Source organism: Takifugu rubripes, chromosome 14, assembly GCF_901000725.2.
Source record: "Takifugu rubripes chromosome 14, fTakRub1.2, whole genome shotgun sequence".
In the NCBI taxonomy this organism is placed as follows: domain Eukaryota; kingdom Metazoa; phylum Chordata; class Actinopteri; order Tetraodontiformes; family Tetraodontidae; genus Takifugu; species Takifugu rubripes.
In genome coordinates, this window is record NC_042298.1 from 12,090,013 (window position 1) to 12,113,739 (window position 23,727).

The 23,727-nt window shown below is 39.1% G+C and overlaps 1 protein-coding gene and 3 long non-coding RNA genes across 7 annotated transcripts; 1 reads left to right on the forward strand and 3 right to left on the reverse strand.

Moving 5' to 3' along the window:
- The first annotated feature begins 2,965 nt into the window (after positions 1-2,965).
- On the forward strand, positions 2,966-6,805 carry LOC115252404 (uncharacterized). 4 transcript variants are annotated; one of them, XM_029847454.1, is made up of 6 exons: positions 2,966-3,096; positions 3,213-3,545; positions 3,626-3,958; positions 4,543-4,632; positions 4,728-4,786; positions 6,257-6,805. In XM_029847454.1, the coding sequence occupies exons 1-6, from the start codon at positions 3,042-3,044 to the stop codon at positions 6,371-6,373; spliced, it is 987 nt and encodes a 328-aa protein (XP_029703314.1). In that variant the 5' UTR covers positions 2,966-3,041; the 3' UTR covers positions 6,374-6,805. The 4 variants fall into 4 exon arrangements, with proteins under 4 accessions (XP_029703314.1, XP_029703316.1, XP_029703315.1 ...); XM_029847456.1 differs by having other exon boundaries at positions 4,543-4,626; XM_029847455.1 differs by having other exon boundaries at positions 4,546-4,632.
- Positions 6,806-6,961: 156 nt separating this feature from the next.
- On the reverse strand, positions 6,962-7,964 carry LOC115252407 (uncharacterized). The gene is made up of 4 exons (XR_003890853.1): positions 7,916-7,964; positions 7,702-7,833; positions 7,551-7,609; positions 6,962-7,486 (listed from the first exon to the last, which is right to left on the reverse strand). It is a non-coding gene; the product is annotated as an uncharacterized lncRNA (long non-coding RNA).
- Positions 7,965-10,632: 2,668 nt separating this feature from the next.
- LOC115252410 (uncharacterized) lies at positions 10,633-12,054 on the reverse strand. Its single transcript, XR_003890857.1, has 5 exons — positions 11,847-12,054; positions 11,431-11,724; positions 11,024-11,344; positions 10,811-10,942; positions 10,633-10,674 (listed from the first exon to the last, which is right to left on the reverse strand). It is a non-coding gene; the product is annotated as an uncharacterized lncRNA (long non-coding RNA).
- Positions 12,055-18,536: 6,482 nt separating this feature from the next.
- LOC115252412 (uncharacterized) lies at positions 18,537-18,968 on the reverse strand. Its single transcript, XR_003890860.1, has 3 exons — positions 18,920-18,968; positions 18,706-18,837; positions 18,537-18,569 (listed from the first exon to the last, which is right to left on the reverse strand). It is a non-coding gene; the product is annotated as an uncharacterized lncRNA (long non-coding RNA).
- Positions 18,969-23,727: the final 4,759 nt, after the last annotated feature.

Here is a 23,727-nt window from a genome sequence, read left to right on the forward strand (position 1 = left end):
TGTATTCCAGAGCATGACCACATGTCATTTTTTTTTTTTTTATTGCATGGTTTCCTTGATACTTTCTTAGTTACACAATTGTTATTGTTATTGTACATCACATTCACACCTGCACCACAGCAAAAATGAAACTCAATTATTCATTTGCATTTGGACTGTCACTGCGCTCTCTCTCTCTCTCTCTCTGTCCCTCACACACGCACACACACACACACACACACACATACACTCTTTCTCTCTTTCTTGCTCTCTTTCTCACTTGCACGGTGACAAAGGACCATGGAAAATTCACACATTTGTGGTGGGTTTGGTCATAATGAGGCTTTAGGGTCTACTTCTTTTTAAAGCATATGAAAATAAAACTGCTTCTCAGATGTTTCAAGAATTGCAATTTTTATTTATTTTTAAATTCCCAACAGAGAGATTTTATGGCGAACAGGCGTAACAAAAAACATGTCAAAAATGTTTCATCATCTGTCTACTTAGTTTGATTTTTGATCCTTGGACCACTGGTGCAGCTGTCCTTCACCTACACCCACTAATAGTTTTAGCAGATGTTATCTAATGCTATGAATGGGTTAACTGAAGAGGCAGAGGGTAAATTTTGAGCTGATAAATCTTTTCTTTTGTCTATACTGATTAAGGTCAACTCACTAAAAGGTCAGAGCTGCACAATGTTAACCGCATGTACTAAAATTGTTTGAGGCATTTGTTGGGGCCAGTATCCTGTTGAGCAAGTCATATGGGTTCTGGTAAAAGAAAGACATGCAGCCAACCGCAGTCTACTTTTTACCTCTGGCTTGTTTTCTTTCAAAGGTGATGAGAAGCAAATACCACAGACCGATGTTTGTCAGTTGGGCAAGGCATGCAGTCGAAATGGAAACTTATTTTTTTCCTTACCAAAAACAAAAATGTATAAATATAAATAGTAACAATGCATTTTTAACTTGGATTATGAATTACAAAACTTGCCTATTTGTACTGGCAGGAAAAAAATGGACAACAATGACTCAAATTTAAATTCCTGTGAGGTGCACCTTCAGGGGCTGACAGTGCAAGGGCCGTAAAAAAAATAGCTGGTGGGAGTTGATAGTAATTCACAGTAATGTGCAACTGAAATTGATCTGTTAATCATGATTTCTTAAAAATAGATGCTTGTGATATGCTTGCTAGGTCATGAGATCATCAAATATAGTTCAGTGCAGCTGAAGTGATAGATGAACTTTAGATTTTCTAAATGACAAATTTAATATAGTAACTTCCATTTCAGTAGGAAATGTGTCAAAAATAACCAACAAGCACAAGTAAAGAATCAAAAGGCCAGGCACATCTTATTGTGAGGATAAATGAATATTACTTCCCCACTTCTACAAAAAAATCTAGTCTTTCTTCTCAGCTATAGCACATGTGACTCAAAATGATAGTCCTGGTCTAACGTCCCCCAACACACACACACACACACACACACACACACACACACACACATGCACGCATGCACACATGGTTGGGCCACCACCTCAAGGTGGAGAAAAGATGCAATGCAGTATAATGTGTTTAATTTAATTATCAAGTATTTTGGCTGTAGTTATTTTATTTATTTTGTGGTAGGTTTTTTGCTAAAAGACAGTAAAAGGTTATTTGAAAATAACCTTTGAATATCTTATCTGGGCTGATGTGCATGTTTCATCCTAAACAACCACAAACTGACAAATGAAATATCTGATTTCATTTCATTCCTTCCTTTTCTTCACAGGGGGCCTATCGCTACTTGCTTGAATGAGTTGCCAGCTCATTGCAGCATTTGGAGGTGCATTACCTTGCTCAAGGGTACCCCGGCTACACTCCAAATGTGTCCTGACACCTGGCCCTACTACCAGAACACTTGTTTTGTAGGCACCGGGCCTTGAACCAAGACCCCTCTGTTCCTCAACCCAGTCTCTGACAGACTTTTTTTTATTGTCAAATTAATTTGGATTTGAGCCCATGGGTTTATTTCTGAGCATCGAGTGTGAGAGGTATTTGGGTTCTTCTTTCATTTCCTGACATCAAAGGATGTCACAAGAAGCAGAAGAGCCAGAGCAGTTATATAGTGATGCTGGTGATGTGATGTGCTTTTACGTGTGAAGATTCCAAAATAAAGGTGACAGTTTGACTTAAAATGTTGTGAAGATACTTTGTTTAAAAATTCACTTATGGGTCATGTTAAGGGGTGCAATATACCAAAGGACTTATTCTCTCTCTGAGGATTTAAACACTTATTTCTGTGAGTGAATATGAATTATGTCATCAAGTTAATGTTTTTAACGATGAGCCCCAGATTGTGCAAAAAAGAACCTTAAAATTTAAAATTAGTGTCATTGAGGGACTCATTCCCCTCCCGATATTTCCCACAGTGTCTCGTTCATGATCAGCATCAGACAGTCATTTCCAGTCATTAATGTTGCACCCTTTTTCTGTGTTTATTAACAAATTGGACTAAGCCTTTGCTTTTTGATGAAACTGTATATAAACCTTGTGAACTGCTCTTCATGTTTCGAGTTGCGGCTCTACTTTAGGGCCGAAAACTTAAACCTCAAATGGACACCAAAGGAAGTTTTGATTTTGATTCTTTGGAATTGTATTTTCTCAGTGCATGCACAGCAAATCACCAGCAGGGCGACATTACACCTTTTAAATACCTGCTAGATTGCATGCTTTGTTGACTTGATTCTGCCTCTGCCTCCATCAACTTTTAGGTTCCGCATGTTGGATTATGAATTTTAAAAGTAGTAACAAGGACTAAACCACAATAACAAAGATCACATAAAATGCTTCTCATGCTCAGATTTATATTGATTTTATATTGAATGCTTGTGCGTTATGGTTTACCCTCAACCGCATCAGCAAAGACGAATTAAAGAGTCTGTAGTCTGAAAATGTGATGGGCATATTTACAAAAAACACATTTCCTGCTTTTCAGCCAATCAGAATAGTTACACTGTAAGCGTTCCCATATCGAGAGGACTGTTAGTGAGCTACCACACCAATTGTGCAAGAGAAAGATGCTGCATCACATGATTGGAGGTCTGGCTGCTCTGATTCTCCTCAGTAGGTTATGTAAGTGCCCTTTTTTATGTTGAAATGACTGCAACCAATATAATTCCAGTTAAAAGATCGAAACAGGTAGATACTAATTTGCTTTGTTTCTTCTGTGTTGTTTTCATTGCCTCCAGCTCAAAATGAAGACGTTCCTCACAAGATCCCTGTGCGTGTGGTTAACCAGGGCGATAATGTCACCTTGACATGTCCAGGTTCTTCTGATGTAACTGGGTTTTTCTTACACAAAATAAAGTTCGGTTACTTAGCTCAGACATTTGCAAGTGGCTACAGCAAAGTGTCGCTCCGAGGACAGTTTAACACACCAAGATTTACAGCAACCACAGAGAATTCTCTGCATCTTTTTAAGATCAGAAACGCTTCCAAAGAAGATGAAGCGACATACTTGTGTCAAGCAGGAACAGCGTACGAAATGTCATTTACCAACGGAACAGTTTTGATTGTGAACGGTAACGTAAGACCACACCTGAGTCTTTTTTCTGGTGAGTTGAGAATAACATGCTTTCTCTTTTCCATCCACTTCACCCAGACCACAAAGGTCAGAACTCGCTACAGGTGAAACAAAGCAAATCAGTCCACCCGGGTGGGTCGGTGACTCTCCAGTGCTCGCTCCACTCCAAGAAGGAAAAAAAACGGCACACGTGTCCAGCTGAAGACAATGTGTACTGGATCAGACTGGGGTCAGGAGAATCCCACCCCAGTATCATTTACACACCCAGCCACAGCAGCTGTGAAGGGGAGGAAAGAAGCTGTTTCTATACTTTGTCCAAAACGGTCAACGTCTCTGATAAAGGAACGTACTACTGCGCAGTGGACATGTGTGGGCAGATCCTTTTTGGTGGAGGAACCACGCAGCTGCCAAGTAAAGGAAACATATTTAATATTACCTGTATTAATATATTTACTGACAATTAACCAATTTTTCTTGTATAGTTTTGATGAGGTTGGCTGGATAATTTGCAGTGTTGTCCTTCTTTTGTTCTCTTTGGACTTTTGCAAGGCGGTTCTCAGATAAGCAGGAGTGTGGTGATTATGCAATAATTTACTTGGTAAAAACATCCGAAGCATCTCAAAGCTCTACTGTGCTATTGTGAACGTGTTTTCAGTTTATTCGAGGTAATTAGTGCTGCAGACCTAAAAAAACAACAACAAAAAAGATCTCCCATCTTCATCAATTTTATTTAACATGTAAAGGAGTAATATGGGTTGGGTGGCAGGAATGATGCTGGATTTGCTGGTATTGGGTTAAAGTTGGAAACATTTTTTGAATTGACTGAACAAACTGTGCTATTATCATTTGTGGCACAATTATATATAAATATATTGTGTTACTGTGTGTATGGAACTGTTAGGTTACATTCGCTGTTGTTTCAGTTCTTATTCTTGGTTCCTTATAATGATTTTATAGAAAACACACGTGAAATGAGTGATGGTTTCCATTTCCAGCAGATGCACGGGTCCAATTCGTTGTTGTGATCGGAATACTGTCCGTCTGCTGCGTGCTGCTGCTGGCTGCTTTAATCATCTGCAGTAAGCGTAGGTCCATCGTTTTCACTGAATTGTCATTCAAAATCAACATTTATTTGATTTTTTGAATAAAGCTTTTTTAGCACTGATGCTTTCTTTAATAGGAAAACCAGCAGTCCTCACGACTGGTGACCCCCACAGCTCAGCTGAGGATCATCTGGAGGTAAATATATGTGTGGATAATGTGAAATGAATCATACCCTATATATTAACCAGGCTGACTCTTTATCAAAGTATGTCATGGAGTTAATAATAACAATAACATTATTATTATTATTATTAATAGTAGTAGTAGTACTAATAATAATAGATAAATACATAAATAATAAAAGAAATAAATAAAAATCAAAAAGTGCCAAACAATCCATCATAAAACATAAATGCATGAAAGCAGTCACATATGTATGGGGGGGAAAAAGTCTTTAAAAGTTGTTTTTAATAAATGTGTCTGTGGGGACCTCAAAGGGCCCCGGTCCCTCATGGTGAGGATTTTGAGCCGAGGGAGCGTGTTGTGTTGTTCAGAATGAGCAGCTCTTTGAGGTCGGGAGCGTTAGTGTGGATGCACTGGTGGAGTCTTGCAGCTCTGTTCTGAATAGACTCAAGTTTCAGGAGATTTTTGGTTCCTATCAGGAGTGAGTCGCATTAGTCCAGCCTGGAAGAGATGAAGGCATGAACAAGTTATTCAGGAGAAAGTTCTGGCTCATTCATGCCTTTATGTCCTCCAGACAGAGAGTGAGTGAGGTGAGTGATGGTAGAGATGGAGCGGATGGTGAAACAGAAGACAGGTCTGTTTTATATAAAATTGGGTTTCATCTTTGTAGGAAACAGAAGGAAATTCCTTAGCGAATGACGACTTGTGGCAGCATATATTGGATGAAAGGGTAGGGAGCGTTAACTAGGCAAAGATGCAGTTTTTCCTTGGTCTGTGATTAAAATCCTGGAGATACATGTGTGTTCATTTGACAACAAAAAGGAACGACTCTAAAATTGTTCCTAGGAAGCAAATCTGTTTTATTTTACCTTTCAAGACAAACTCATGCTTATAAACAGGTTCTGAAAGAAAATCACAGTGTCACCAACCACTGTGGACTTACCCCTCTGTTCCACTTTGCATCTTTAGTGATGCCTTTGCGTGCATGCTCGCTTCCTCTCCTCTTCCTGCTTAGGACCTCTGTGACCACTGGGGGGCCCAAGGCCCAGCAAATAACTTAAAAAAAACCCCAAAAGTAAATTTTGTTTACATGGTTGAGTGATGATGATTCAACTTTTGTCAAATGTATATGCTTTTGTATAACAAATGTGTTACTCAAGGCTACAGTTGGAGGTCAGTCATGATATATCCTGCAACAATGAAACAAGTAATGCATAGCTTTCACCACAAATGCCCAAATGCATCACTATATTTGTTGCAGCCAAAGTTTGCAGACACTTAATGTCTATGTACCACAGCGACATCAGTGTTGAGTAATTTTATTTTCTCCCTACAAATGAACAAATATCAAACACGCACTGGTGCTGTGTCACAGTGGATACATTGAGTTCCTCACTATAGAGGGTATAGGGGTTGATTTTGGACACCGCCTCAGATTTACACGTCATCATTGGAGATTTAACGTGTGTTGATTATTTTCAGGATGGCGAGTTGAGAGAAGAGAGCTATGTAACGCTGAATTTCCCCTCAAGAAAGAAAAGGCATGCAGCAAAGGGGGAGTTACCCCCAGAGTGCATTTACTCTGGTGTCAGAGGCTGAAAAGACTTATATAGAAATAGAAAGAAATAAGAAAATCATTCAAGAGGTATTTCACCCAGGATGACAAAATGGATGCGTCTTTGCTGTGGACCTAATGTGGGAGTGGTGACTCTGAAAAAACTGCAACGATTGTAGACATGTGGTTATATATGTGGGCAGAATTAGCAGAATGGCAAATGTGCACACATCAGGAAATGATGCGAGAATCTAAGTTTCAGTCTGAGGGGAACTAAGTACTGGTTTACTGCAAAATAAATAAATAAAATATATATATACCAAACTCATTGGATCCGTTTTCACATAGAATTCTCATTTTATTGTCATTTATTTTTGTTATGAGATGGTATGCCAAAAAACCCAAACCCCCCAAAAATGACCGATTATTGTAGTTAATTTTGTCCCCCAAAAATCATTAAAGTGGTCGTAAAGCAACTTAAACAGTTTTTTTGTGTGTGAATGAACTGAATCAACAACAAACCATTTTAGGGAAACGTTGGGGTGGTCCATTTGTCACCAATCCCCCATTTAAATATTCACCATGTGCTGGTGATGTGTTAGTTATCAGTGGATACTTCAAGGTACGGCAAAGCAGGCGTTAAACTGAGTTACATTGTGGCGGACACATAGGGGTGTATCTCACACCCAGGTGATGCATGGGGTGATGGGCGTGGTTAGTCCTTCATTAGATGCACTGTTCGAAGCGCCATTTAGTATTGTCTGGTGGATGCGGAATAAAGACGTTTAAACCATCTGCTCAGTCTGAGTCGTTCCTCGTCCTGCCACAACGTCACAATAACATCAGCACAATTTTGCCTTTAGGTACAGTCAACTTTCCCCTGCTACCCCCGAGAGGCGTGGCATTTAGTTAACAGTGAGTTAAATACGTAAAACACAGCATCTCTTTGCACACATTTCATTTGTTAATGAAGGAAAATGACCAAAAATATGGTAAAATGAAGTATAATGTAGAAGTCAGCCTTAATCAGCCCCTCCAGAGTATTCCCTGACATCAGAGTAGATGCTTCTTTCTTCCTTCTCTGTATCATCATTTCTCACTGATTTTCTTCGAGCAATGTTTGGAATGGCGTAAACCAAATCCTGCTCCTCACTGGTCTGGGAGAAAACATGGACAATCATCATTATTAACATTATGTATGGCTGTTTATCATGTCTTTACCTGTTGATTGCAGGGATCAACACTGACTTTTACAGCAGTTCTTTGCAGAGTAAAACGAGCTGTTTGGTGAAAGAAAAGTACACAAGTGAAGTAAATTTGCCCAAAATGCTTCTCAAGTAACTTTAAGACATTTAAGAGACGTGTTTCTTACCAGTGCAACAGCCACAAAGGTTATTCTTCTGCTTAGTCCTCAGATAAATAAAAAGGACGATGAGACCAACGGACACAGCAGCACCGAGTGTGTATAAAATTGTGGAGCTTATATGGCCATCTTTAATTTTCACTGAAATCATAAAATTAAAATAATTAGCATATTTATTGCCAATTTGAAATACAGGAAGTAGAATGTAAAAATCAACTTTTACCTTCAATTTCGGGCTCTGAGCAGTTCCCCCATGTCTGCTCACATTTTCCTACGGAACAACACAAATCTCCAGAAGAGCAGATGTTACTGAAGACGCTGTTTCTGGATCTGTTTAAGTTGTTTTCATCCACTTCCACGTTGTTTCTGCAATGAAAACTGAAAAATGGCCCAACAGATCTGGAGCCACAGCAGCGGCTGTTGAGGTCATCCAGAGACGTTGGGTTCTCGGAGTCAGAGAGGACGGGACACTGGAGGAGCACAGAGCGTTCTCCAGGGGTCGGATCATAGGGATGAGCCGTGGGGACACCATCACCTTCGGATTCTGAGACAAAATTAGGCACAAATGAATTCTGATAAATGAACTGTGATGTTCCAAGATGAACTATGTCCAAACCAGCAGATATTCACCTACTACTGTTAGGTCTACTCTTTTCAAAAATGCACTTTTCTCCGTCATGCAGAAATAAACTCCAGTATCATCCACACGTGGGTTTTTAATAACCAAATCAAATGATCCTGATTCCATTTTGGTTGTGAAGTGAGAATCTTTTGTATGATGAGATGATTTTCCGAGGAGTTCAGGTAAGGTTCCAGGAATAACTCTGATCCATGAGAGGAGTGCTGACGTCTTGCGGGGACACTTCAGTCTCACAGTCTCTCCAACAGTTACATTCTTGGTCTCAATGTTGTTATTTGTGCATCCTGTAAAGGCAAATAATACACCCAACATAGGAAAATGTGTTTGATCTCTCCAAAAGGACAGAGCAAAGAGCAGATTCTTGGACCTAATTAGTAAAAAAAATGTAGTTTCCTGTGTTACTTACCCCCAAATCTGACAGGAAAGAGGAGGATATAAAATAGAATCAGCATTTTCTACTTAGTGCGCCTGTCGCGTCTCACGGGTTAAAGGTGCTGCTCAAATGATCAGATGAAGGAAACAGTTTCATCACAGTGTGCTTGGTTCTCAGTAAGAGCACAGGGGAAGTGATATCAGCTCGTTTTCCAACCTCTGAAAACTGAAGCAGAGTTTTTATTTTTAAAGTAAAAGCACTGTGATGACATTTCCCCTTTTCTTAAATCTGAGAGTATTTAGTTTTGATGGTGAAGGAATTCATTTGAATTTTAGCTCCCTGACTCGCCAACCAGAAATTTACAGCAGTAACCCAAAAATTATGTTTAGAAGAGATTTTGGTTTGTGTTTTAGCACATCCAATAAGATCACCTACACTTCAAACCAATTTAATTTAAACTAATTTACTAATAATTACATGTATTTAATATAGAATAATATTAAGAATGAACAAACTCTCTCCTTGAGGCAAGTGTGGTGAGGCAGAAACCATGAAATGACCCTGTTTCCTTTAACCCAACTGGTAGAGAGAGGAAGAGGTGCAATAGAGGGGGGTTAGAAAGACAATAGACACGTTCAGCACAAAAATATTTAGATTTAAAATTCAAAGAACAATAATATACAAGTCTGTTTAAGCGAAATGGAAAACAAGTGTGTAATGACTTCATCTACCACGAGGGGGAGACATACACGCTACAGTACATATTCAAATTGTACTGCAGCACCAACAATTACGCATTTGTGCTTAAACTTGCAGCAGTTTTTGAACCTGAACTGGAACCAGTAGGTCTGTTTGATGTGGCTCAATCTAATAGGCAGTCCATCAAAGTCTGGTGACATCCTGATGTGCAGAATTATTTAAACAAATGATAAACTAGGATTGCATTATTAATTATTAATTATTATAATTTTTTGATCTAATCAGCTCACATAAAAGATTCTTATAAAGCTAGCCACACGGTGCTTTAATACTAGACCAATGTCTGCGGATGTCCAGACCTCCAGTGGATATAAAGAATAGTTGAACATTTTTCACTTAATTTATATTCTAGGCCAATAGTTTGACAGACAATTATGTGGTTTAGACAGTTCATAGGTTTCAATTTCCGTGTTTATCGGATGCATCTGTTCATTGTCAACCAAATGTCTATTTTACTTATATACATAGTAACTTATTAACGGCTGCCTTACAAATGAACTTAAATTATTGGGAAAAATCTGGAACAAAACATAAAAGGTACGTTTTAGCCGTTTATTAAACACACTAAAGCAAACTTTTAGTTAATTCTGGTTTATAATAACATAAATGCTTTTGCTGGGACACACCAGCATTATTTTGAGCAAGTTTCAGAACAGTTAACAAACCTACAAAAAAGACAATATAGAAAATAAAACACCAAAACTGCTAAAAAGAAAAATCTACAATAATCACAATAATACAATGAACAATATTAAGAAACAATTTCAGGTTGAGAGGAGCAGAACTGATCAAACCTGACCGGACCAATTTTAAATTTTAAATCGGTCCTTCTATGGATACAAAGCAGCTCTTAAAACTCTGAAAAGCTGAGCGATAACGTCGCCATATTTGTACTGTGTGTAATTTCATTTGAATTGTCTTAATAAACAATGTGTTTCCTACATTTGCATTAATTTCCTCTCACGGGGGTCCTCACTTCAGAGTAGACTGTTTCTTTGTCTTTGAGACGACCTCTGTCTGGTTGAGCTTTGCTCCTGGTGAAGACTGGAGCAGAATAACACATCTCCTCTTCTGTCTGAGCAGACACAGGGAAAAATCTCATGTTAATCAAAAATCAGTATTTACACGTCTATAACGCTTTTGATTGTTCTGATCCTCACCGGCTGAGTGTCCTCGTCACTCGCGCCTGTTGTGCAACTGAGTACGGCAGCTGTTTTAAAAATAAGAGAAATAAAAACAGCAGAGTAAAACGAGCTGTTTGGTGAAAGAAAAGTACACAAGTGAAGTAAATTTGCCCAAAATGCTTCTCAAGTAACTTTAAGACATTTAAGAGACGTGTTTCTTACCAGTGCAACAGCCACAAAGGTTTTTCTTCTGCTCAGTCCTCAGATAAATAAAAAGGACGATGAGACCAACGGACACAGCAGCACCGAGTGTGTATAAAACTGTGGAGCTTATATGGCAATCTTTAATTTTCACTGAAATCATAAATTAAAATAATTAGCATATTTATTGCCAATTTGAAATACAGGAAGTAGAATGTAAAAATCAACTTTTACCTTCAATTTCGGGCTCTGAGCAGTTCCCACATGTCTGCTCACATTTTCCTATGGATCAACACAAATCTCCAGAAGAGCAGATGTTACTGAAGACGCTGTTTCTGGATCTGTTTAAGTTGCTTTCATCGACTTCCACGTTGTTTCTGCAATGAAAACTGCAAAATGGCCCAACAGATCTGGAGCCACAGCAGCGGCTGTTGAGGTCATCCAGAGACGTTGGGTTCTCGGAGTCAGAGAGGACGGGACACTGGAGGAGCACAGAGCGTTCTCCAGGGGTCGGATCATAGGAATGAGCCGTGGGGACACCATCACCTTCGGATTCTGAGACAAAATTAGGCACAAATGAATTCTGATAAACGAACTGTGATGTTCCAAGATGAACTATGTCCAAACCAGCAGATATTCACCTACTACTGTTAGGTCTACTCTTTTCAAAAATGCACTTTTCTCCGTCATGCAGAAATAAACTCCAGTATCATCCACACGTGGGTTTTTAATAACCAAATCAAATGATCCTGTTTCCGTTTCGATTGTGAAGTGAGAATCTTTTGTATGATGAGATGATTTTCCGAGGAGTTCAGGTAAGGTTCCAGGAATAACTCTGATCCATAAGTGGGTTTCTAACGTCGTGCGGGGACACTTCAGTCTCACAGTCTCTCCAACAGTTACATTCTTGGTCTCAGTGATGTTATTTGTGCATCCTGTAAAGGCAAATAATACACCCAACATAGGAAAATGTGTTTGATCTCTCCAAAATGACAGAGCAAAGAGCAGATTCTTGGAACTAATTAGAAAAAAAAATGTAGTTTCCTGGGTTACTTACCCCCAAATCTGACAGGAAAGAGGAGGATCTAAAATAGAATCACCATTCTCTACTTAGTGCGCCTGTCGCGTCTCACGGGTTAAAGGTGCTGCTCAAATGATCAGATGAAGGAAACAGTTTCATCACAGTGTGCTTGGTTCTCAGTAAGAGCACAGGGGAGGAGATATCAGCTCGTTTTCCAACCTCTGAAAACTGAAGCAGAGTCTTTACGTTTTTAAAGTAAAAGCACTGTGATGACATTTCCCCTTTTCTTAAATCTGAGAGTATTTAGTTTTGATGGTGAAGGAATTCATTTGAATTTTAGCTCCCTGACTCGCCAACCAGAAATTTACAACAGTAACCCAAAAATTATGTTTAGAAGAGATTTTGGTTTGTGTTTTAGCACATCCAATAAGATCATCTAAAGTTCAAGCCAATTTAATTTAAACTAATTTACTAATAATTACATGTATTTAATATAGAATAATATTAAGAATGAACAAACTCTCTCCTTGAGGCAAGGCTGGTGAGGCAGAAACCATGAAATGACCCTGTTTCCTTTACCCCAACTGGTAGAGAGAGGGAGAGGTGCAATAGAGGGAGGTTAGAAAGACAATAGACACGTTCAGCACAAAAATATTTAGATTTAAAAATCAAAGAACAATAATATACAAGTCTGTTTAAGTGAAGTGGAAAACAAGTGTGTAATGACTTCATCTACCACGAGGGGGAGACATACACGCTGCAGTACATATTCAAATTAACTGCAGCACCAACAATTACGCATTTGTGCTTAAACTTGCAGCAGTTTTTGAACCTGAACTCGAACCAGTAGGTCTGTTTGATGTGGCTCAATCTAATAGGCAGTCCATAAAAGTCTGGTGACATCCTGATGTGCAGAATTATTTTAACAAATGCTAAACTAGGATTGCATTATTAAATCTTATTATTTTGTGGTCTAATCAGCTCACATAAAAGATTCTTATAAAGCTAGCCACACGGTGCTTTAAAAACTAGACCAATGTCTGCGGATGTCCAGACCTCCAGTGGATATAAAGAATAGTTGAACATTTTTCGCTTAATTTATATTCTAGGCCAATGGTTTGACAGACAATTATGTGGTTTAGACAGTTCATATGTTTCAATTTCCGTGTTTATCGGATGCATCTGTTCATTTTCAACCAAATGTCTGTTTTACTTATATACATAGTAACTTATTAACGGCTGCCTTACAAATAAACTTAAATTATTGGGAAAAATCTCTAACAAAACATAAAAGGTACGTTTTTAGCCGTTTATTAAACACACTAAAGCAAACTTTTAGTTAATTCTGGTTTATAATAACATAAATACTTTTGCTGGGACACACCAGCATCATTTTGAGCAAGTTTCAGAACACAAACCTACAAAAAAGACAATATAGAAATTAAAACACCAAAACTGCTAAAAAAAAAAACAACCCTACAATAATCACAATAATACAATGAACAATAATAAGAAACAATTTCAAGTTTAGAGGAGAAGAACTGATCAAACCTGACCAGACCAATTTTAAATTTTAAATCGGTCCTTCTATGGATACAAAGCAGCTCTTAAAACTCTTAAAAGCTGAGCGATAACGTTGCCACATTTGTATCTGTGTGTAATTTTATTTGAATTGTCTTAATAAACAATGTGTTTCCTACATTTGCATTCATTTCCTGTAACGGGGGTCCTCACTTCAGAGTAGACTGTTTGTCTTTGAGACGACCTCTGTCTGGTTGAGCTTTGCTCCTGGTGAAGACTGGAGCAGAATAACACATCTCCTCTTCTGCCTGAGCAGACACAGGGAAAAATCTCATGTTAATCAAAAATCAGTATTTACACGTCTATAACGCTTTTGATTGTTCTGATCCTCACCGGCTGAGTGTCCTCGCCACTTGCGCCTGTTGTGCAACTGAGTACGGCAGCTGTTTTAAAAATAAGAGAAATAAAAGCAGCTGTTTCAGAAGGTATTTTATTGAATATATTCTCACTGAACAATAATGGGAAATAATTTTACGTTTTTAAACTCCTTAAAAAAAATTAAAAACGTACCCTCGCAACAGCTCGAAGATTTGCCCTTTAGGATCCAAACCAGGCAGACATTTACAATGACACTTACAACCAAAGCAGCAGCCAGCAGAACCACCAATATAGTGTTCTCATCTAAGACCCCTGCAGTCCTGAAGTTGAGGGTTCCAAAGAAAAACTCCCCACATGTGGCCACAGCGCAGGAAAAGGGCCCAGCATCAGAGGAGCCCAGTAACTCTGAGCTGCTGCTCTCCCATTTCTGTGGAGCGCCACCTCTGACACCACCCTGGCATCCATCCTGGCTGCCTCCGTGTGCAGCAAAGACACTGGGATAAGATGCATCAGGTCCAGACTGGAACCAGCACACGTTGCGCTCTGTTCTGCAGGTTGTGTTTTCAGAGTCAGAGAGGACAGAACACTGCAGCGTCACTGAACGCACCGAATCAGACGGAGGCACTTGGATTACGGCTTTGACATCAGGCTCCGTCCCTGAGAAATTGAAATAGGACAAGAAACATGTCGGGTTTCTGTCAAATCTATCGCTCTGAATCACAGACTTTGCTGCTGCAGCCATGTAAATGTTCCCACTGTGGCAGAAATAAAGATATCTTATCTTTATCTGCAACATTTTAAAAGAATATGAATGTAAATTGTTATTTTACATCATTCTTACCTTGAATTCTGAGAAATATCCCATGAAGAAATGTCATGCTTGTATAAGTAGTTTTAATACAGTAATAAAATCCTGCATCATGTGGAGTCACTGACAGAATATGCAACAAAATCGTGCCAGGCCCTTGTTCACAAATAAAATGAGAGGATTTGTTTGGAGGCTTGTAGGAAAAATAATAAATGACTCCCACGACATCAGGTGGGCTTCCAGGAACAAATCTGATCCAATAGAACATTGCTGGCTCTCCAGATTGCTCGCGTTCACAAGTCAGAGTCACATTTTCTCCAATATCAGCACGTTTCATCTCAAAGTGCTGCTCATCCACCCCACCTAAAGAAAACAGCCAATGCAGTAACATGGGCACTATTCTGTATTAACGTTGAATATAAATTGAATAAAAGAGGACTGTATATACTTACGCACGAGTCGGAGACTCAGCAGATAAAATATAAACCTCATGTTTGGCTAATCCAGCTAAGGAGACGGTTAGATGGGCTGAAATGTCAAAAATGTCCATCTTATGTACTCGTATCAAATGGGAGGGCGCAGAAACACCATCCTCTGATTGGACTACTGTGAACAACAGTGGAAATAATCAACTGTCTTTGGAACACATAAACCACCAGCAGCACCAAGGTTTCTTTCATGTTCAGGTCCGGTTTTCTACAGTTGACATGCAGTAAAACAAAATACAACAGGAAACTGGAAAAAAGAGTTATTACCTTGAGTGGATTTAATATTTACACGACGGGTTATTTAGCATGAATTCACCCTTAGAATTTTTTGGCAGTGCAGAAACTACCTGATGACCAGAGAAATACTCAAGATTATCATAAAAAAGAGACGCACAATTCAGATCAAAGACAGCAGCTCATTGTCGGTCAAACACTGAGGACACCAGACTTTGGAAGAATCTATCAATTAGTTTTCTTTTCTCTTCATATGTAGAAATTCAGCAGTAATCAAACTACTGTGGAGGAACCTCTCACAGACTGCCCCCCACCCCTCACACACACACACACACACACACGCACACACAGGCAACAGAACGTTCACAGTCCAGCCCAGGAAGCCGTGCTCCACATTGAAGCCGAAACGACACAAATGAGGGTTCAAGTTTCATGTTGGCTGATGTTATTGTGAGCTGTGACCTCACAGGCTGCTGAGAAGGAGCTTTCCTGGATAGAAATGTGTTAATATAATAGATAATAGAACTGGTTGAGGACGTTATTGTAAAATTCAAATACCGGTAAATAACATCAAGGTAAACTTAATTTGTATGTGCACCATTGATTGTTATTCATATTTTACATTTTACCAAAGCCCTAATTTCTCTCATTCATTGGTTTTTGACAAAAATAAGGAAGTCTTCAGGAGGAGGCGGAGGTGACTCTAGGGGGCGCTGCAGTTAAGATATGCATACCTTTCACCATAAATGCCCAAATGCGTCACTATATTTGTTGCAGCCAAAGTTTGCAGAGACTTAATGTCTATGTACCACATCGACATCAGTGCTGGAGTAATTTTATTTTCTCCCTACAAATTAACAAATATAAAACACGCACTGGTGCTGTGTCACAGTGGATACATTGAGTTCCTCACTATAGAGGGTATAGGGGTTGGTTTTGGACACCGCCTCAGATTTACACGTCATCATTGGAGATTTAATGTGTGTTGATTATTTTCAGGATGGCGAGTTGAGAGAAGAGAGCTATGTAACGCTGAATTTCCCCTCAAGAAAGAAAAGGCATGCAGCAAAGGGGGAGTTACCCCCAGAGTGCATTTACTCTGGTGTCCGAGGCTGAAAAGACTTTGAATGTGAAATTTAGAAATAGAAAGAAATAAGAAAATCATTGAAGAGGTATTTCAGCCAGGATGACAAAATGGATGCGTCTTTGCTGTGGACCTAATGTGTGAGTGGTGACTCTGAATAATCACTCTGCAACAAAAAACCGCAACGATTGTAGACATGTGGTTATAAATGTGGGCAGAATGAGCAGAATGGCAAATGTGCACACATCAGGAAATGATGCGAGAATCTAAGTTTCAGTCTGAGGGGAACTAAGTACTGGTTTACTGCAAAATAAATAAATACAGTATATATTTACCAAACTCATTGGATCCGTTTTCATATAGAATTCTCATTTTATTGTCATTTATTTTTGTTATGAGATGGTATGCCAAAAAACCCAAAACCCCAAAAAATGACCCATTATTGTAGTTGATTTTGTCCTCAAAGCTCATTAAAGTGGTCGTAAAGCAACTTAATTACTTTTTTTTGTGTGTGAATGAACTGAATCAACAACAACACCATTTTAGGGAAACGTTGGGATGGTCCATTTGTCACCAATCCCCCATTTAAATATTCACCATGTGCTGGTGATGTGTTAGTTATCAGTGGATACTTCAAGGTACGGCAAAGCAGGCGTTAAACTGAGTTACGTTGTGGCGGACACATAGGGGTGTATCTCCCACCCAGGTGATGCATGGGGTGATGGGCGTGGTTAGTCCTTCATTAGATGCACTGTTCGAAGCACCATTTAGTATTGTCTGGTGGATGCGGAATAAAGACGTTTAAACCATCTGCTCAGTCTGAGTCGTTCCTCGTCCTGCCACAACGTCACAATAACATCAGCACAGTTTTGCCTTTAGGTACAGTCAACTTTCCCCTGCTGCCCCCGAGAGGCATGGTGTGAGGGTGTAGTTTGTCACCCGCGCTGTTCTTTACTCTTATGTTAAGACTCAGACAAACCCCACAAACAACTGGAGTCCTTTCAAGGTAGAGCTGAGCAGCAGTTCAAGCTTCATCTGTCAACTCTGCTCGTCTGCTGCTCACTCACCTCTTTTATTTGGTGCATACAAGATTTATGTCAATCAGGACCTCACGATTCCTTGTTTCCTAACTACTTTTCCCATTTTTACGACCTCCTTGTCTTATCGAACAGGGTATCTCTAAGTGCTGGTTATATAAACAGCTCCAGCACTTAGTTTAAACATTCACACATTCCTTTTCTTAACAACATTCCTTAAACACTCTAAATCTAATCATCATAGCATTTAAATGATAATAGCAACAACAACAATAATTCTTCTCACAATGGCATTTAGTTAACAGTGAGTTAAATACATAAAACACAGCATCTCTTTGCACACATTTTATTTGTTAATGAAGGAAAATGACCAAAAACATGGTAAAATGAAGTATAATGTAGAAGTCAGCCTTAATCAGCCCCTCCAGAGTATTCCCTGACATCAGAGGAGATGCTTCTTTCTTCCTTCTCTGTATCATCATTTCTCACTGATTTTCTTCGAGCAATGTTTGGAATGGCATAAACCAAATCCTGCTCCTCACTGGTCTGGGAGAAAACATGGACAATCATTATTATTAACATTATGTATGGCTGTGTATCATGTCTTTACCTGTTGATTGCAGTGATCAACACGGATTTTTACAGCAGTTCTTTGCAGAGTATAATATAGAAATATAGACAATATAGAAATTAAAACACCAAAAGTGCTAAAAAGAAAAATCTACAATAATCACAATAATACAATGAACAATATTAAGAAACAATTTCAGGTTGAGAGGAGCAGAACTGATCAAACCTGACCAGACCAATTTTAAATTTTAAATCGGTCCTTCTATGGATACAAAGCAGCTCTTAAAACTCTTAAAAGCTGAGCAATAACGTCGTCATATTTGTATCTGTGTGTAATTTTATTTGAATTGTCTTAATAAACAATGTGTTTCCTACATTTGCATTAATTTCCTGTAACGGGGGTCCTCACTTCAGAGTAGACTGTTTGTCTTTGAGACGACCTCTGTCTGGTTGAGCTTTGCTCCTGGTGAAGACTGCAGCAGAATAACACATCTCCTCTTCTGTCTGAGCAGACACAGGGAAAAATCTCATGTTAATCAAAAATTAGTATTTACACGTCTATAACGCTTTTGATTGTTCTGATCCTCACCGGCTGAGTGTCCTCGCCACTCGCGCCTGTTGTGCAACTGAGTACGGCAGCTGTTTTAAAAATAAGAGAAATAAAAACAGCAGAGTAAAACGAGCTGTTTGGTGAAAGAAAAGTACACAAGTGAAGTAAATTTGCCCAAAATGCTTCTCAAGTAACTTTAAGACATTTAAGAGACGTGTTTCTTACCAGTGCAACAGCCACAAAGGTTATTCTTCTGCTCAGTCCTCAGATAAATAAAAAGGACGATGAGACCACCGGACACAGCAGCACCGAGTGTGTATAAAACTATGGAGATCATATGGCCATCTTTAATTTTTACTGAAATCATAAAATTAAAATAATTAGCATATTTATTGCCAATTTGAAATACAGGAAGTAGAATGTAAAAATCAACTTTTACCTTCAATTTCGGGCTCTGAGCAGTTCCCCCATGTCTGCTCACATTTTCCTACGGAACAACACAAATCTCCAGAAGAGCAGATGTTACTGAAGATGCTGTTTCTGGATCTGTTTAAGTTGTTTTCATCCACTTCCACGTTGTTTCTGCAATGAAAACTGAAAAATGGCCCAACACATCTGGAGCCACAGCAGCGGCTGTTGAGGTCATCCAGAGATGTTGGGTTCTCGGAGTCAGAGAGGACGGGACACTGGAGGAGCACAGAGCGTTCTCCAGGGGTCGGATCATAGGGATGAGCCGTGGGGACACCATCACCTTCAGATTCTGAGACAAAATTAGGCACAAATGAATTCTGATAAATGAACTGTGAAGTTTCAAGATGAACTATGTCCAAACCAGCAGATATTCACCTACTACTCTTAGGTCTACTCTTTTCAAAAATGCACTTTGCCCCTTCATGCAGAAATAAACTCCAGTATCATCCACACGTGGGTTTTTAATAACCAAATCAAATGATCCTGATTCCATTTGGGTTGTGAAGTGAGAATCTTTTGTATGTTCAAGTGATTTTCCGAGGCGTTCAGGTAAGAATCCAGGAATAACTCTGATCCATAAGTGGGTTTCTACCGTCTTGCGGGGACACTTCAGTCTCACAGTCTCTCCAACAGTTACATTCTTGGTCTCAATGTTGTTATTTGTGCATCCTGTAAAGGCAAATAATACACCCAACACAGGAAAATGTGTTTGATCTCTCCAAAATGACAGCAAAGAGCAGATTCTTGGAACTAATTAGTAAAAAAATGTAGTTTCCTGGGTTACTTACCCCCAAATCTGACAGGAAAGAGGAGGATATAAAATAGAATCACCATTCTCTACTTAGTGCGCCTGTCGCGTCTCACGGGTTAAAGGTGCTGCTCAAATGATCAGATGAAGGAAACAGTTTCATCACAGTGTGCTTGGTTCTCAGTAAGAGCACAGGGGAGGAGATATCAGCTCGTTTTCCAACGTCTGAAAACTGAAGCAGAGTTTTTAAGTTTTTAAAGTAAAAGCACTGTGATGACATTTCCCTTTTTCTTAAATCTGAGAGTATTTACGGTAGTTTTGATGGTGAAGGAATTCATTTGAATTTTAGCCAACCAGAAATTTACAGTAATAACCCAAAAATTATGTTTAGAAGAGATTTTGGTTTGTGTTTTAGCACATCCAATGAGATCATCTACATTTCAAACCAATTTAATTTAAACTAATTTACTAATAATTACATGTATTTAATATAGAATAATATTAAGAATGAACAAACTCTCTCCTTGAGGCAAGTGTGGTGAGGCAGAAACCATGAAATGACCCTGTTTCCTTTAACCCAACTGGTAGAGAGAGGAAGCGGTGCAATAGAGGGAGGTTAGAAAGACAATAGACACGTTCAGCACAAAAATATTTAGATTTAAAATTCAAAGAACAATAATATACAAGTATGTTTAAGCGAAGTGGGAAGAAAGTGTGTAATTACTTCATCTAACACGAGGGGGAGACATACATGCTGCAGTACATATTCAAATTGTACTGCAGCACCAACAATTACGCATTTGTGCTTAAACTTGCAGCAGTTTTTGAACCTGAACTGGAACCAGTAGGTCTGTTTGATGTGGCTCATTGTTGGTCAAACACTGAGGACACCAGACTTTGGAAGAATCTGTCAATTAGTTTTCTTTTCTCTTCATATGTAGAAATTCAGCAGTAATCAAACTACTGTGGAGGAACCTCTCACAGACTGCCCCCACCCCTCACACACACACACACACACACACACACAGACAACAGAACATTCACAGTCCAGCCCAGGAAGCCGTGCTCCACATTGAAGCCGAAACGACACAAATGAGGGTTCAAGTTTCATGTTGGCTGATGTTATTGTGAGCTGTGACCTCACAGGCTGCTGAGAAGGAGCTTTCCTGGATAGAAATGTGTTAATATAATAGATAATAGAACTGGTTGAGGACGTTATTGTAAAATACAAATACCGTTAAATAACATCAAGGTGAACTTAATTTGTATGTGCACCATTGATTGTTATTCATATTTTACATTTTACCAAACCCCTGTTTTCTCTCATTCATTGGTTTTTGACAAAAATAAGGAAGTCTTCAGGAGGAGGCGGAGGTGACTCTAGGGGGCGCTGCAGTTAAGATATGCTTAGATATCACCATAAATGCCCAAATGCATCACTATATTTGTTGCAGCCAAAGTTTGCAGACACTTAATGTCTATGTACCACATCGACATCAGTGCTGGAGTAATTTTATTTTCTCCCTACAAATCAACAAATATCAAACACGCACTGGTGCTGTGTCACAGTGGATACATTGAGTTCCTCACTATAGAGGGTATAGGGTTGGTTTTGGACACCGCCTCAGATTTACACGTCATCATTGGAGATTTAACGTGTGTTGATTTTTTTCAGGATGGCGAGTTGAGAGAAGAGAGCTATGTAACGCTGAATTTCCCCTCAAGAAAGAAAAGGCATGCAGCAAAGGGGGAGTTACCCCCAGAGTGCATTTACTCTGGTGTCAGAGGCTGAAAAGACTTTGAATGTGAAATTTAGAAATAGAAAGAAATAAGAAAATCATTGAAGAGGTATTTCACCCAGGATGACAAAATGGATGCGTCTTTGCTGTGGACCTAATGTGGGAGTGGTGACTCTGAATAATCACTCTGCAACAAAAAACCACAAAGATTGTTGACATGTGGTTATAAATGTGGGCAGAATGAGCAGAAGTTTCAGTCTGAGGGGAACTAAGTACTGGTTTACTGCAAAATAAATAAATAAAATATATATATACAAAACTCATTGGATCCGTTTTCACATAGAATTCTCATTTTATTGTCATTTATTTTTTAAATGTTATGAGATGGTATGCCAAAAAACCCCAAACCCCCAAAAATGACCGATTATTGAGTTGATTTTGTCCTCAAAGCTCATTAAAGTGGCCGTAAAGCAACTTAAACAGTTTTTTTTATGTGTGAATGAACTGAATCAACAACAACACCATTTTAGGGAAACGTTGGGGCGGTCCATTTGTCACCAATCCCCCATTTAAATATTCACCATGTGCTGGTGATGTGTTAGTTATCAGTGGATACTTCAAGGTACGGCAAAGCAGGCGTTAAACTGAGTTACGTTGTGGCGGACACATAGGGGTGTATCTCACACCCAGGTGATGCATGGGGTGATGGGCGTGGTTAGCCCTTCATTAGATGCACTGTTCGAAGCTCCATTTAGTATTGTCTGGTGGATGCGGAATAAAGACGTTTAAACCATCTGCTCAGTCTGAGTCGTTCCTCGTCCTGCCACAACGTCACAATAACATCAGCACAATTTTGCCTTTAGGTACAGTCAACTTTCCCCTGCTGCCCCCGAGAGGCATGGCATTTAGTTAACAGTGAGTTAAATACGTAAAGGACAGCATCTCTTTGTACACATTTCATTTGTTTATGAAGGAAAATGACCAAAAATATGGTAAAATGAACACTGTTGTAAAAACAAAACACTGTTGATACTAAAGCATCAGTATGGTCCTCATGGACGCTTTCTCTGATCCATAGTCATTATGATCAGTATTCATTCATTCTCAACATTTTCCCCCATCTCTTCCCACCTCTCGCACCTTCCTCATACATTGAAATATAGCACAGCCTTTTTCATGTTGTAACAGTTTTTTGGTAATAAACGAGTGATATTTTCCGCTTCAATTTCTTTAAAAAAAAAAAAAAAGGTAAATTTCTTCAGGAAATCCCATCTTTAAGGTGGAGAGTTTCTTGGTTTGGGTCCTCAGCTTGGGGTTTTTGATTCCGAGTTGGCCAGTGGATACATCCACGCTGATCACACAGAAAACATAGAAATAATTATGTATGTTTGTAGCCAATATTTAGAATATTATGTTGCAGCAGTTTGGAGGGCCGTCTTTAACATGGAGTAACCGTTGTTAAATAACTTGGTGTTTTAATATGTGCATCAGCATAGCTGAAATGAATGCAATTTTCAAGCCTCCACTAAGAAATGATTTCATTTACCATCCACAACAAGAAGACCATCATTGCCAGCAACAAAAGCAACGCAGTGACAGTGAGGAAGATGATCCACCAGGCGACTATGGTGAAATACTCGATCTCTCTCTCCATGAATACTGTCAGTTTTACCTGTTGACGTTCAAGTGAATATAGGAATGATTATTCCCCACAGTTAGGCAGCTGAGTGTGATTTTACTATCTTTGGTGTTTACCTGTGTGCTTAGTCTGCCAGATTTTAGCCCAGTGTTTTCTGGAGAGTTTGTCAAACTGAGTGTCGCATCCACGGTAATCATTAAATAATTAAATGAGCTGTAATCCTGAAACAGAGAGCTAAGACTTCACAGGTTTTCAATGATGGTCAGAAGTGTTGTGTAAAACAGTTTGAGTAATAGGCAGAGGTGTTGGGTACCTTTACATCTTTAAGGTGATCGATCTCATTTACAGGCGAGCAGGGCACAGACTGGACACCTTTACTGCTGGTGTGACTCAGGTACAGAAGCCACTTCCCAGCAGAATTCTCCTTTGGCCAGAAGAGGTTCAGTGAAGCATTAGTGAAGGATTTCAGTGATCTACCCAAATTTGTTATCTGCCGGAATAAGACATCACAGCGTGGTTTGACTTTTTGCTTCAGATGTAAACCTAATATGTTGTATGAAAAAGTAGAGGAAAAGATGATTTACCATAAATTCATACTGAACTGCAGCTCCGATATCCTCTGCCGATTTTATGGTGCTCTTACCCTCCAA

Bases quoted from the DNA above. Each gene is read 5' to 3' on its own strand.
- LOC115252404 (XM_029847454.1), top strand. From the start codon at position 3,042: ATGCTGCATCACATGATTGGAGGTCTGGCTGCTCTGATTCTCCTCAGT. The intron at 3,546-3,625 runs GTAACGTAAGAC...CACTTCACCCAG, and splicing joins AACAGTTTTGATTGTGAACG to ACCACAAAGGTCAGAACTCG. The intron at 4,633-4,727 runs GTAGGTCCATCG...TTTCTTTAATAG, and splicing joins TTTAATCATCTGCAGTAAGC to GAAAACCAGCAGTCCTCACG.